The following is a 14,887-nucleotide window of genomic DNA, read 5'->3' as shown; positions in this document are numbered from 1 at the left end:
ATCTGAAATTCTGCCAGTCATTCCTTGGATCCGAGTGAAATACTTAAGCCATATAATTTAATCAACCCCTCATCTCAGCCACATGTGTTGGGTGCCACCTTCTCTAAACTCGGGTTATACTCCTAGCAAACCCCCACACCCCATGGATGAATTACAATGGGCTGCCATCCACCAGAAGCCTCCGATGTCACCTACCTTGATCTCTCAAGGTGGGGGAAATATGCTTGAATGCATCCTTAAACACTGCATAACAACGTCCTGCTAATACTCTAAAACCTGATTTAGGAATTTTTTTTTTGTCGATTTTGTTTTTTAACATTTATTTTTTTTATTTTGGTCTTCCTAGACGATTACTTTTTTTGCTTCCATTTTATAATTTGTCTTCTCCATCTGCCTGTCTTCACCTGTTCCTTAAGGTTGCCTTCGATCTAACCCCTGTTCATTCACTCCTGCTTTGTGTAACCCCCAAAAGCTTTAATTTGGGAGGCTCAGGGATGGGCTTTCACATTTCTCCTGAATTGTGCAACTGTGAACGCCCCACCCATCACAAGGCCCAGCAGCAGCCCGCAGTGAGTAACTGCTTTGGCATAACTTAGAAGGTTGGTGCACTCGGAACACGACGTGAGGAATGTTGGCATTCGTGCAGCAGTTCCTTCGGTTTCGCTGTGGGCTCATTCTTCTATGGGGTGTACTTTATACATTGTATTTTTGGAGACAGAGTGCCTGGATACCAATGGCAGCTGTGCGCAGTGTCTCTCCATAAAATATTAAATTTTTATTTTATTTGTTTTGCATTTTTAAAGCGCTCACACAGCCCAGTGGCTTCGCGGCACTGCTACAGGAATAAGTCTTAATTGCTTATTTATAACACGCTTAATACCCAGAGGTTTCTAAGAGCGGCCGGGTTCGAACCTGTGTTGCTTTGTGTCGTATTGTTTCCAAGGTGAGCATGTTGCCTCTGAGCTATCCTCCCGGGACAATTCTAGCTTATTCTCGGTTCAGCATATTACTAAAGAACCACAGTTGCTTAATCCCATTGTTTAGTATTCGGCAGTGCTGGATGTGGACAACATTTACTGGGGGAACGCCCTCCTCTTTCCCCTATTCGAGCGCCGGTGGAGGAGTGATTGACAGTGGTGTGGGTGGGACTGAGGGACGGAGCTGATGCTGGCTGCTTTGCATAAAAACCAAGTGCACTTTGGAACCCTAAGAATGACCACCAATTTATCAAACGAGTCTGTGATAGTAATTCAAATGTATGTTCCTTATGAGCATGCAATGCACACTTGTTAGATGCTAATTTCAGCTGTCGGAATAGTCTCCATGACAGTAAAATGTGTGCAAAGCCTGAGCATACATGCAGCTTTGGACTGTTTCATTGTTTGAGATCAGGCGTGCTTGGTGAGCAAAGGGTGACTTTCAGAGGCAGTTTTTGAAGTCGTTGCACATCGTCGCTCACTGCACGAATTGAAGCTCCAAACGCACAGCGTTCAGGAGACTCTGGATAGGCGGCGTTTTCAATTTGGAAGGTGCTTGGGCCTCAGGTCTACATGGAACAGCGCTGTGGCAAGGCCAGTTTTGCTGGAGCGGAGCTCCATTTTATTACTGCCCAATTTCTTCCCTGGTGTTCGATCACTGGGAAGACTTGACAATTACACAATGTGAGTGATGGAAATGGGTGACAATGATTAGCTCAAGTGAGTCACCGAGTGTAATCCGTTCAGTGTGTTGTCAGAAGTGGGCCTTCGATGCCGTTAGTTGTGGCTGAAAGATGTTCCTGTCTAGTCAATCGCTGGCCTTCGTCTTTTAGTTTAAAATCCCTTAAAGCACTCAAGTGAGAGTATGCGCGTCTTTTTTGTACATGAATGCATAATCGCTCTGCGGCGCTTGGTGCACTTTTGGATCCGTCACCTAGGAAATCTTGCTTTTCAAACATTGCAACAGTAATGCTGATTTGTCTTTTTCTGTGTACAGCCAAGCTCCCCTATCACGTGGCAGTATTTAACTTGTGTACTGGGGGGGGGGGGTAAAAAATAGTTTTAGTTGTGCACACATGTACTTGCATCTATAAGCAAAAGCATGTTTGTTGCAGTCTGTATTTTCTTTGCAGCTATTCAATGCAATCAAAGTATGCGTTCCTTTTTTAAAGCATCCTTAGATCTCTGCTGACACACAGCACTGATGGGGTAGTCTCCTGAATGTGTGTGTCTATAAATATGTATAATATATCTGTTCTTGTTTGGCTTAAAACACAGTCCCATTATCTGGAGACCGGGCTTGCAAAGGGTGGTTTAAAATGATTGCCATTTTTTCTAGCACGTGGTATTCCTTTTCCCAGTTTGTAACAAAATGCACTTCCACATTGAGAGAGGGAGGGAAGGAGTTGAAACTGTGCCATTTCAAAATAACTAGTAGGTATCGATCTTGCCAGCTGAATGCCCGCTCTGGAGGAGGATTTGAGGCAGAGCAATAATGTGTTGACCTCCTTTTATACGGGCAGGTAATGTGCATGCCAATGTAACTTGTTGACTTATAAATGTGTAAGGGCTGCTCATGCATCGATCTTGCCACTGACCTAGAGATGCTCTTATTTAATATGGACCTGGTCATAATGTAAATGTTAAGTTTCTCCGAGGTTACTTGGAGTGACGAAGTTCTTTTCTCTGTGAGTAACTCGAGTATGGGGTCCACATTTTCAGCATACAGTCCTTAGCTCACCCTCCCCCCACCCCCTTGCTGGCCAACATTTCTGCTTTTATAATGGAAACCTTCTGGGCTCTTCTCCCTCTAGGATCATACGTTGGCGTGGTGGAGCACCTGAATGTTCATGCCGACCAGCACCCAGAGCCAAGGGCTTCCACCAGTTACACTGACAGGAGGACTCAAGAAGGCTTCCCCCTGACCCTTGCCTCTCTTATAATCTGTCTGCCTAATCTACTCTGGTTCCCAGTAGGACCTTCCTCTGCCTTTCTGTGGCCTCTACTAGTGCTTCAGTTTTGGCTGGGTGCAAGTCTGCTTTGGTCTCTTTCTCTGATTAGTGGTTAGCAGTACCGGATGTCTGGGACACCTGGGAGGAACTGCATGTTAAATTGTGTCTAGCTCAGTCCTGCACGATTGCTTTGAGGTCCTCGAGAGACTTTGCTTCTTTCTGGTTGTGTTAGCTTTTCCTCTCACTCTTGCTCTTTCTCCCCTGTTTCACACCTCTTTTCTCCCACCCTTTTCCCACACCCTTTCTCCAACAGGTTCATCATGCCTAGTACCCTATAAAAAGACTCCACCTCCTGTCCCGCCTCGGACAACCTCGAAGCCGTTCATTTCAGTCACGGTGCAGAGCAGCACCGAGTCGGCCCAGGACACTTATGAGGACAGCCAAGACCACAAGAGCGATGCCAACAGCCAGTCTGGCCTAAGCAACTCCTCTGACAGTTTGGATAGCACTAAAACACCTAGCGTTTTGACTTTAAGTAGTGTGGTGACCCCTGCCCGAGAACCCCCTGAAGTACCACCGAAAAATGCAGCCCTGAGGAGCGACAAAGGCACTCTAACCAACGAGGAGCCAAAGGTGGAAATATTTCCCCGACGCAAGCTTTCATCTATTGGTATACAAGTAAGTGCTAGTTTTATTTATATACAGCATAGTGTTGGAGTACTCATGAGAGACCCTTGTCTTATTGATCTACATGCTCTTACAGGAATTCTCTTATGCACTGGCAAGCCAAGGACCAGGCTTCTTGCATAAGTATCCTAAGTGACTCCTTTTCTTTTTTGCTTTTGGCTGAGGGCTTTTTGTCCATATTTAAATGGACCATGACTGGAACGGTACTGGCAGAATGTCCTGTGTGATAAAAAGGAGAGGCTGTCAGTACAATTTGTATGTGCTTGTTACATTGATGGGCTGTGCGTGTGCAGGATCACCGGCAGGGCCTATTGTATGCATGACTGTTCTGTTTTAACCCATTTCGTTTTTTGAGCTGTACAAATATAAGTGCTTGACTTGTGGAAGGTGCTAATGTATAAGTGTATAGGCACACTGCTAGTCATCTGCCCATGATGCTGGTGCAGGAATTGAGTGTGATTGTGTCCTATGGTGTGGGTTTCTTTGGGGGGGGGCGTGGGCGTCCTGGCTTATTGTATATGCATTTGGCTAGCACTGTATTCTTGCTTGTGTTGGTTGTGAATCACGGACAATTGTGTATTTAATGGATCATATTACACAAGGATGTGATTCTAACTTTGATGAGGGCACTTTTCCTTTGCATTATGAAGCCAAGCATAACCTGAGGCGATAAGATGTCCGGTTTCCCTTACACATTACCGAGGTCATCTAGTGATGTCATAAAGAGGACAACACCGGTATGTGTATTGTGTATACATACAATAAATAAATAATACAATAAATACAATATTTTGTATAAAGGCTTCATCATGAGGACCGTCGATGTTTTCCTTTTGTTTTCGGCCGTACAGGCCTCTGACTCTGAGAAAGCATCATGATATTGTGAGCAGTAAATCTGGTCGCTCGAGCCAGTACTAACATTAAAAAAGAATTGAGCTGAAAAGGATTTATTGCTCAGCTTAACGTAGACGGGATAAATCGAACTCGATGAAATGTAGAGCAATAGATGCCTTCACGAATATAGTGCGGCGTAACTCGCAGTAGCAAGGGAAGCTGGAGTCGAAAGCTGCAGTGGACAGACTCTGAGGCTTCTCAACCAGGAGGTGAATAAATTAATTGCACACTGCAACCACAGATCTGTGCGCCTGCACCCATATAGGGCCCGATTCACAGAAGCGTTTTATAATGGGGTAGTTCCATAGGAAAACATTCTGTGAATGAGGCCCATAATATCAGACATACAGGAAAAAGGTGAGAATGTGCTGCTCCAGAGTTTAGCCCCTAGTATTGATTTAATATTGGAGGGATGTAATCTTAAAAGAAGCATTGGGCTGAGCAGTTGCACAAGTGTTCAGTTATTCCTCAAGGGGCCTTCAGAGAGCTAGTACACTGAGGTGGGTGGAAGGAAAACCTAGATTCTGCAATTGAATGGTGGGGTGGAGTTATGATTATAGGTTTTGTTCCTGTATATAACAATTTCAGTTCTTGAGCGTTACTTATTGTGAACATGGCTGATGGAGAAACCATGAGAGCAGCAGAGGATCTGTTTTTATTTTATTTTTTTAACGAAAACTAGGAAAAGCAAAGTGTTATCCATGAGACACATTCATAACAAAATGGTGCCACAAAAAGTCATGGACTTAAAGAATTATTTATGAAGGGAACTATTAAAACGTGGAGGGCAGCATTAGTACAAAACTGCCTTAAGCCAGATTTCCAGATGTTTACAGATCTTAACGAGTCCGTCTATGAACATAAACATTAAACAAAAGTACTCGGAAGTCGTATTGGAAAAGGGCAAATCAAGACTACTTTTATTTACAGTTTGCAACCAGTATAAACAAATGGCATCCACCAGCCCAACCCACCTCCAGTTTGCCTTCCCTTATATCCCTGCAGTCTTGTCACCTTACATTGGTCGTACATCCCGTTGGGTATCCCACGCCCCCCCCCTTACAGCACAATGGACCACATTGTAAACTATCGTAGTCCATCTTTGTTTTCAGTCTATCCTCCTAGAACCACGTGGCTCTTCACTTTTGGGTCAGTTGCTGCATTCTGATGATATCCATTGTTGTACTCCCCAGGTGTGGGGCCGGCGCCCCCCTGACACACATCACTTTGAGAATAGTACCCCATTGGCCAAGCAAGTTTAGGGCCGTATGATCCAAGTGGAGGGTGCAGATGGCCTTCACCTAGTGTCCCTGAGAACTTGCAAAAGCGCTGCCTAAACTGTCCTTTAGCGCATGTCCATTTTAGTAGAAGCTCTTGGGTGCACGCATTACCAACAACCAATATACAAGGGTATCCCTATCCATCGTCTGTGTAAAAGGAGTAAAAATAACAAATGTCTCAGGCGCACACATAATTATGATACAGTGGGTGTAGTATGCTGTTCCGGCACTTCTCTCATATCATGGTTTATTTACCCATTATGATCATAGTCATGCGATAGCCTTCATGGTAAATCATTCCCCCCTCCCTCTGGTGCCATCAGCGTTGACGTGTCTTAGGAGGACATGAATCCTGATGGGCCTTCAGAGTGGGGTGATGACTCCAATAAATGCTCCTTCAAGTTTTTGTATTATTGGTTAGGGATGCTAAACTTAATAGGGAGTAAGAAGGCTGTAAAAGAAATTACAAATATTAGATGAGGCGCTTTTCACTGGACCAGTGGAATACCTGTGGAATCGAAGATCTATAATGAGCAGGAAAGTGATGCAGATAATGCAAACAGTTCGTCCATTCCTACATCTATTAGTGAAAGTACCCCAGCACAATTATTATTTTTTTCGTCTTTTTTTAAATTTTATTAGAAAAGCTGCAGTTGCTGCATCGGGGCAGGAAGAAAACTGGTGTAAGACCAAGTACACAGGGGGAAAATTAGGAAAAAACAGGGATTGAACTCCCTAGGGATGCCAAATGTTCTCTGGGAAACAAATGGGGGAGCAGAATAAATGGGGGTGGGGGGGAGACCTGCCGATCATCTATTTATCAGAGGGGCTTTTGAACTAGAAATAGAGGTTGTCTCATAAGGTTTAACATTCTGTCCTGGTGTAAAGTAGGACTATGTAAAAGTACAAATGGACTTGTAAAGTTTGAGGGAAATAAATCATGCGAGATTCTATGCTCATCAAGATGAGGTGCAGAGAATGAATAGTGGTAGTCCAAGAACCCTCGCTATCTCTTGGTGATATAGACTATCTGACTCGTATGAACTCTGCTCTGACTCTTTGAGAATTTGTCACAGCACCGTCCCCTCATCTGATAATTGCGGGCTGCTGTTAGGGACACAGCCACTTGCAACCTACCTTTGCTATAAAAGGACATACGCTTTTTACAAGTCCTTTGTTCACTTCTCAATCCTCTGATTATGGTCATCCAAAGGGCTTTGAACCTCGCAGCGCTTCGAGGCCATACCAATGGCAGTAGCCACTATACAAATAACATTTTCAAAGGACTGTGACAGTAATTTGGAGGACGCAAATGGTCTATTAATGAAATAAAACAGAGGAGAGGACTTTAGGTAATATCAGAGGAAAGTGGGCTGAAATGTAAATGCAACCCAGTAATGGCTGTGCAAATTGGGAGATGTTTGAGCACTTCAATAAAGAATGACCTCTATGGATGGACAGATGGCCAGGTAGATCAATAGTGGCCTCCAATGGTAAAAATGCATGTATTTTGAGAGATCAGTATTGGGTAGTACCCGACCATCCTGTGTAAAACACTGCAGAACTGCTTATTAAAATAAAGGGTATACTATGTGGTGCATTATGTATGGTGGTGACATGGAGGCCATCCCCCATTTGGATATCCATTGATCACAAACGGTCGGTATGAGCTACTAAACGTTTCTTAAAAACAAAATCGGCAAACTATAAGGAATATTCCCAGATGGTTTTAAGTCTGAGATCCTGTCTTAACCAGAATTTTTTTTCTTCTGTGAAGTGGTATGCAATTTCATGAACTCAGTGGGACTCTTATGGTTACCTCTTTTGTAATGACTTCTGAAAATCTATTTATGGGGCATTGGGAACAGAGTTGCTGCATTCAGCAGAGCATCAATTTTACACAGATAAGATATCAATGTGGAACCGAAGCATCTGAAGAAGTGCTTTGCATGGATTTCAATTTATGATGGTAGCAATCTCAAATTCTCAGAACGGGGTCATGATGAGATTATATATTCTATGAGAGATTTGAGTATTACAGTGAGCAGAAATGGATTGCAAAGAACACTACATTGGAATGACACAAGCCCACATTCTGTTGTACATGCTGAGAACTTCCATCCAAAAAAAAGTCTTAGATGGAGTTTACCACAGGAGGAGTTAATTCATGTGAAAACAAATTGTTCACAGGAAGGGAGCGAAGCGGAGGCAATCGCAACACACTGCCAACCTGTTTATAGAGCATAAATATACTGGAAAAGTTGTGGGGTTGTTTTGTCAATCCAAGAGCATGCGTACGTAAAATAGGACTTATTGATCCCAAAATCTAAAGAAAAAGAAGACTGGATAATAAAGTACTAAGATTCATCACAACTTTCAATGATCATTCGAACCAAGTAAGCGATGTAAATAAAAAATGGTAACAATGCAAGAATGTTTGAATAATTATTTTGCCAAACGTGCCAATAGCATTCAGGGTCCCTCCCCCTTTGCATCTTTGCACAGTTTATTGGTGCCAAATTTTATTAAGTAAAAGAACAACAGTAAAAGGACTGCATGGTTAATTTCAGGATGGCTTAGATTTGTAAAATGTCTAAAAAGAGTGTGTAGCTATGGAATGAATGTTAAGGAATACATGAACCCACGCACAAGTCAGTATTACAAATTCGAGTTGAATTACCTTCAAACATAAATATATGGTGTATGTTTTATCTTCTGTCTGTGGAAAATGGTACGTTCGAAGCATTATTTGTGTGTTATTGTCCACATTTTGTGGCATTACCGAACAAAAAACAGGAACTCCACATATCCCTTGGAAAAGCATTTTGCAGAGGTTGATAAGGGAGGATATTTATCGTTCACGTATTTTACGGTTGGTCATGTGGCTATGCACCCACACAGTGGCAACAGAGAGGAGTGGAGGCAGTACATCTGCACATTATGTAGTAGTTCTTGAGATAAACTCCTCAAGGGCATGATGTCGAAGTTGTATGTTTGGTGAATTGACTTGAAGATGATTGCAAACGGTTGCATATATTTTCCCACCAAGAATGAAATGTTTACATCCCTTTAAATTGAACATTTTTTTTTTTTTAGAATAAAGGCAATAGCTCATTAATCATGAAATATGGCATCCTGTAGAGGTGGTAGGGTGGCTTCTGCTTCCTCCTTCCCTAGCTCCGATTGTGGATCCCCACATTAACCCTTTTGCACAGCTTATCTTCTGCTCTCACGTCTGCCGGGTTGGTTTGGCATGTGTAGATTATATACTTGGCATTTGCAGGATTGCTTGAAAATTCTGGCCTCCACACTTCAGGGGCTTTGCGAGCATATCTCTGGGATCTTTGGAAAAGCATGCTTACCTGCCATTACACATGCACCTTTACTGATACAATCATAGTCCCTTTCTGCAGGGAAATGTACCAAAATGTCAACGACGTAACTGCAACGAAGCAGTTACGGTGAATTTGGTACATTTTTCTTTTTGCCGACCCCCATTACTGTGCCCAAGCAGAGCGGGGGTGTCCCCCACTCTCCTTGGGTGCAGTAACGGGAGTCTGGGGATGCGGGGGTGACCCCCGCCTACCATTGTGGTAAGCGGAGGACAAGAATGTTTTTTTAAACGCTCCCTGCGGCGTAGGCTCCAACCAACGTAAGTGGAAGGAACTGATGCCGCAGGGATACAGGGGAGTCGGCGGCACACAAGTGTGCTGCCGTAAAGGTAAGTGGGGTGGGGGATCGGGTCGGGGAATGCAAGCTGGAGGATGCGGGCAAAGTGATCTACTTGACCACTGCGCCACGCCGTAATCGGCATCGACATTTTCATCGACGCAGTTATAGGTGGCACAGTGTTCACATCGATTCTTTCAAGAGTTTAATCTTTTCTTCCCAACTTGTTATCTCTGATTTTTCCATCCTCTTCCTCCCCTGCCCCGACTTGTTTCCTTGTTTCCCTTTCCAGAGACAGTGGTTTGGTTACCTTGGGCGTCAGCACAATAAACCACCCCAGATAAGGTACTGGCGCCATAAGCCCACTACAGTGGTGTTTGACTCTGTATAAAAGCTTTATAATGAAACCTATAGCAGTAGTATTTGTGAGATGGATGACTTTATCAGGCGAGTGTGATTAATAATTGTTTCCTCAGCTGTAGAATCATGAAATTGGTTTTAGCAGAACTTGTTGATTATATGTGTTAAGGATTTCAATGAGGCAATACACTGCTCCCGGCCTAGTGTACAGCGCAATGGAAAAACTTATTTGATATATAGATTCAATTATTTGAAAGATGTACCACTCGTATCACACCCCTTATTTAAGAATACTCCGGGTTACGCTGGACCAGAAATCGGGCTGGTTTGTAAAAGGTATTTATTTACTTATTTAGGATCAAAATCACAAAAATATATATATATATCTCCCCAATGGGGTGATAGAACACAGAATGATATCTTTAATACACTAGGATTAAGTAATGAGCAAAACAAATGCAGCAAAGAAAATAATACTTGTGTTGGTTTCAAATCAGATAGCACAATGATTAGAAATTCCCCCTCAACCGACCAATAAGCAAATTTAACTAAATGTGAGAAGATAGCAGGTATTCAGAAATAGTACAGACCACAGTGTCACCATTCCCCCTTACACAGAAAGAGAAAAACAAAGTGGGCTTTTCAACTGTCAAAATTACTTTTAAAGTGGCTGAGCAAGAACTCTAAATGTGTGGAAAAATGCTTAAATTGTTGCAAATCCTGTGGGAGCCGCTTTGAACAGTTGCACACAAGCATAAGCAATGATTTAGTCAGCAGAAAACATTTGCAATCTTAAAATCCAAGTCGGAAGCAGTTTAAATCTATTTTTCACGTGTAAAATTTCTCAGGGTTTTAAAATCGTGACAAACTTCCATGCGTGATATTGGCGATAACGGGAGAACCGCACTGTTTTGAAATGCGGTTTTGGATTCTATGGATAGATATGAATGTTAGCTACAAGTAGAAGTTTCTATCACAAAAACGGAGGGAGTTATAGTGGTTTTAGTAAAGCTTGTTTTTGCGAGATAGGTGCGAGAATGGAAAGAGGCTTCAGTTTTAAAATCAGAAAAATATTGACTATGGACTAGAGCATCCCAGCTAAGCCACCAGGAAGGCACAGGTAAGAGTCAGGAGTGATTTGTGACTCAGTCCTGGTTCCTCGGTGTCCACCCTGGAGCGCTAGGCTGGTCATTCGACTGAAATTAATAGATCAAAGTTGACAAAATGACTAGGAAAAGAATGCTTTTACCGATAGACAGAACAAGATTTCGCTACAGATTTTAACAATATTACTGATTATGGAAGTAAGGGTAGTTCAGAGGTTAGGAAGAGACAAGATAATGCAGGGGAATCAACAGTTTCTAGCTTCATCTGAATACAAAAAAAAATGGATTTAAGATTTTGGACCATGGAATCGGATTCTATCAGGGACTGACAGCTGGGCACATCGGACTGGACAAGGTTAGCAAGGCGCTCTGGTCACAGCACGGCACAGCACAGCATGGGATCTGCCCTTCTTGGTTCTGAGGATATTTCAATTTAGCAGGCAAACAGTAACAGCACAGCCCGGCTGTATTATGATGCTTCCCCTAGGCTTTTGGGGTTTCTGTTCTAGAATTTGAGGCCTAGCTGAGAATGGATCAGCTATGCAAGAGGCCTTTGCTTTGCTAAGTTTCTGGAGTCTGGAACAAGGAAGATATAGATTTCAGCAGCAGGGCACTCTGCCAGCATCAGGATAGTGAGTGGGTCTGCTTGTCCCTATGTGCTCTCTGCTGTCTCTATTTATGCCTTAAAATGATATCACAAGGGTTGTATGGGCCGGCTTAGCTAAGCTTGCCCCTGTGAAAGGTGATTGGGTCAGAGTCTACTCTCTGCCTTGATAGGAGGAGATAAACAGAGTGTCATCTTTATGGTGTAATTTTATGATGTTGAGAATCCACCCCTAGCCACTGGAACAGTCTAATTTTGGCAAAATACATATTTACAGATGTGCAACCTCTATAAAAATCACATATACAGATTGCATATTTTGCATAGCAGCTATTCCTCAAAACCCCGTAGCTGTGGGATCTTGTCTCTGCTTTCTACAGAATGTTGTCCTTTTCGCTATGAACACAATGTCCAATTTTTTAAGCATATTTCCACAAATGTGCGTGTTTAACATAGGGATATGCGTGTACATTTTCACAATTCTAACAGTAATACATTTTGCGTAAAATCACATATCTTGCCATTGCTGTCCAGAACATGTCACACAGTTCTGGCGCCTCTTCACCCGTGCAGCCGGAAATTAAATGAACAACTTAAATTTTTGTATTTTTCACCATTTTCACTAGCAAGTTATAAGTCTTTTAAAAAGTGTTCTTTGTTCATATTCAGCAACAGATGGTTGCTTGGGTCTGCCTCTTTTTGTCTCCCTGCAGTCCAGGAGCATGCTCCTCCTGGCTTCTTCCTTCTGGAGGCCATTAACGACCCCCTACTCGCTTCCAGTTTCCTGGGTCGGAGGATGTCCATTGTTTAGTCCTGGTCTAACTAGCAGTTAGCACCTGCCTCTGAGTTTCAGCTCAGAGGAAGGCCCTCCTTCCAGGAGGAGGAAACAATCTGCTTTTACAGTTCTTGCCGCTCAGCCGGGTTTAATTTAATTGTTAAATTATTTTGGCTTTTCTTTAGCACAAAGCAAACTTGTATCAAATAACAGAATTCTAATTCACAATTTTAAAACTATGGGATCAAAAACTAAAATATGGGTTACTATCAGTAACAAGCCTCTTATATTGCAATTATTTGACATTCAGTTTATAACATGTTAAAGTTTAATCAGGAATGCCCCTGACAGCTGTCATCACAGGTAGCCCTCTGCTGCACAAAGATTTTTTTACAGATCCACAGGCAGGCCACTTTTGCTATGGAGATCTCTTTATGCGCTTAGCCTTTCAGGACCTTGTAAGTTCAGTAATTCGTTAAACTAAGTGAATTGTAGCACCCAGCGATAATTTTGAATATTTGGAAGGTGTTCTGTACTGGCATTCTGAAGTTTCAGCAGTAAAGAAAAGGTGATTTAAAGCAATATTTGGAGTTTCATTTAGCAAAGCACTGCTTTTTCCTTCTGTACTCCACTTTCAATTGTTGTGGAGCCCAGTGACACATTTCAGTAGTGAGAGCTATGTTCCAGATTGGCTGGCCAATCTGCCAACATGCGTGGCAGATTGGGCAGCCATCTTTATGTGCTTTGAAAAGCGAGATTTTCAATGGTTTTGGCGCACACTTCGGGTTTTGCGGCCATTTTGCTGTTTCTGGCACCACCATAACAGAGTGATGCAGCATAGCAGAGCAAAAGTGGGTCAATACATCCCACATATGCATCCCACAAGCATCATCTCTCCGCAGTATCGCAACATGTATAGGTATGAAATAACCGCATCAGCAAATGGGTGGTAGAAAATGTGATGGAATGAACAGGAGGAAATTAAAATATACCACATTTTAATACTGTTCAGATAAAGTGACCATTGTGTAGTGCTATGGGGCGCACAGGCATTTCAGTACAACATTCGTGCATTTATGAATATCTTTCACTATATGACATCCTATAAATTGAATTATTTATACACATTAAGACAATATGCACTTTACATGACAATTTGTACACCCTATACTTGAATTCTAAGTGACGCATTAGTTGTGTGTGCAATAGTAAGCTATTGGATGTTATATAGAGAGTAAAGGCATTTAATGCCAATATTTGCATATCCCCGAGTATAAATAGTAATGTTAGGCTGATATAATTACATATGAGTTGCATTGTTTGCGCTTTGTGATCTTTGCACTCTGGATTCTATATGGAGAGAATGCATTTTATAACAATACTAATGTAGCATTTGAATGTAAAGTGCAGAGGCATTTTAGGCAAATATTTGTGTGTTTGCATATGTCTTCTATGGTTTGCACATTGCCATATTTGCACAGTCATACTTAAAATGCATGGAATATTAATTTGCACATTTCGAATTTGATATTCGGATTTCAATTGGGCAATAAGTGCCAGCCACATGCCAGCCATGTGATCATAAGCTTTTGGGCTGCTATACAGAAAACGGTCACATTTTGCCAATGTTGCCATACTTTTGAATACAATGCATTAGCAGGTAACGAATATTTGCCTGCTGTGATAGCTGTACACTCCTTTTCCTCAAGTCCTCGAAATGCATTTTCCATGCAGCCTTGCATGTGCTGCATTTTTGCATGCAATGGCATACGTTATGAATCCTATGCCTTGTGTTTGCTAGGTTATGTTGCACGAGGAGTTCATTGGAACTTTGGTCTGTGTTCCTTTACTTTGCATCATGTGATGAAGCATAACCTGAAGAGCTAACCCGTCCAAGATGGTGCTCTGCAATGTGGAAGGGGAACCCTGTGGTGTAGGGCTGCAGTAGAGAAAAAAAGGGTGCTGGTAAGAGTATAGGTGTGCAATACTTTGTAGTGATTCACTAACCCTGATGAAGCCAGAGTTGTTGGGAAATGGGCATCTGTAGCCATGAAATGAAGGAATCCTCACGGGTAAAGGGGTATGCACGGTTTTCCTTTTGTGTGTGGAGGAACAGGGCATCTGATATGTTAAAGGAATGGTTTGCCCAAAAAATTTTATTGCAAAAAAAGATTGCCACTTTTTTTTTAAGTCCCTATGTAAAATTTTGAGCAAATGAAGTTCAAAATTTACAAAAGGAAGCACATGGGGGCATCCATTTTGTGAAATCGAGGCCGCCTGTGCTTGCTTTTGCGGCACTAATGAAGTAAAAGCCAGCCAGCTGTAGTAAACAAAAGCTACCACTGGGTGGCTTTTCCTTCATTGGTGCTGGAATGCAGAGGACGCAGACCGGAGACTACAGGCAGAAAAGCTGCAGCTGCATCTCGGTAAGTGCTATTTATTTTTTTTAAAATAAGCACTAGCTGTGGTTTGTTTTCTAAGTTTTACGGGCTGAAGGAGCCCGGAAAACTTAGAAATAAAACCGCAGCTTTAAAAACATTGTATTTATGTTTGCGGTAGCTTTTGAAGCTATCACAAACATAA

General features: G+C 42.3%; 1 protein-coding gene across 10 annotated transcripts in view; it reads left to right on the top strand.

Moving 5' to 3' along the window:
- Window positions 1-14,887, top strand: part of DLGAP4 (DLG associated protein 4) — a 1,951,934-nt gene that overhangs the window by 1,842,101 nt on the left and 94,946 nt on the right. For 8 of the 10 annotated variants that reach the window (XM_069652304.1, XM_069652305.1, XM_069652307.1 and 5 more), the window contains one exon: window positions 3,243-3,607. The exons of the other annotated variants lie outside the window; for them this stretch is intronic. In XM_069652304.1, the coding sequence (XP_069508405.1) occupies window positions 3,243-3,607 (365 nt within the window). The remainder of the gene's footprint in view (window positions 1-3,242; window positions 3,608-14,887) is intronic. 10 annotated transcript variants of the gene reach the window in all.

The sequence above is a fragment of the Ambystoma mexicanum genome, chromosome 3p (genome assembly GCF_040938575.1).
Source record: "Ambystoma mexicanum isolate Mex_15411 chromosome 3p, UKY_AmexF1_1, whole genome shotgun sequence".
Taxonomy (NCBI): Eukaryota; Metazoa; Chordata; class Amphibia; order Caudata; family Ambystomatidae; genus Ambystoma; species Ambystoma mexicanum.
Note: the sequence above shows the minus strand (reverse complement) of the source record. Positions and strands in the feature narration are given on the sequence as shown.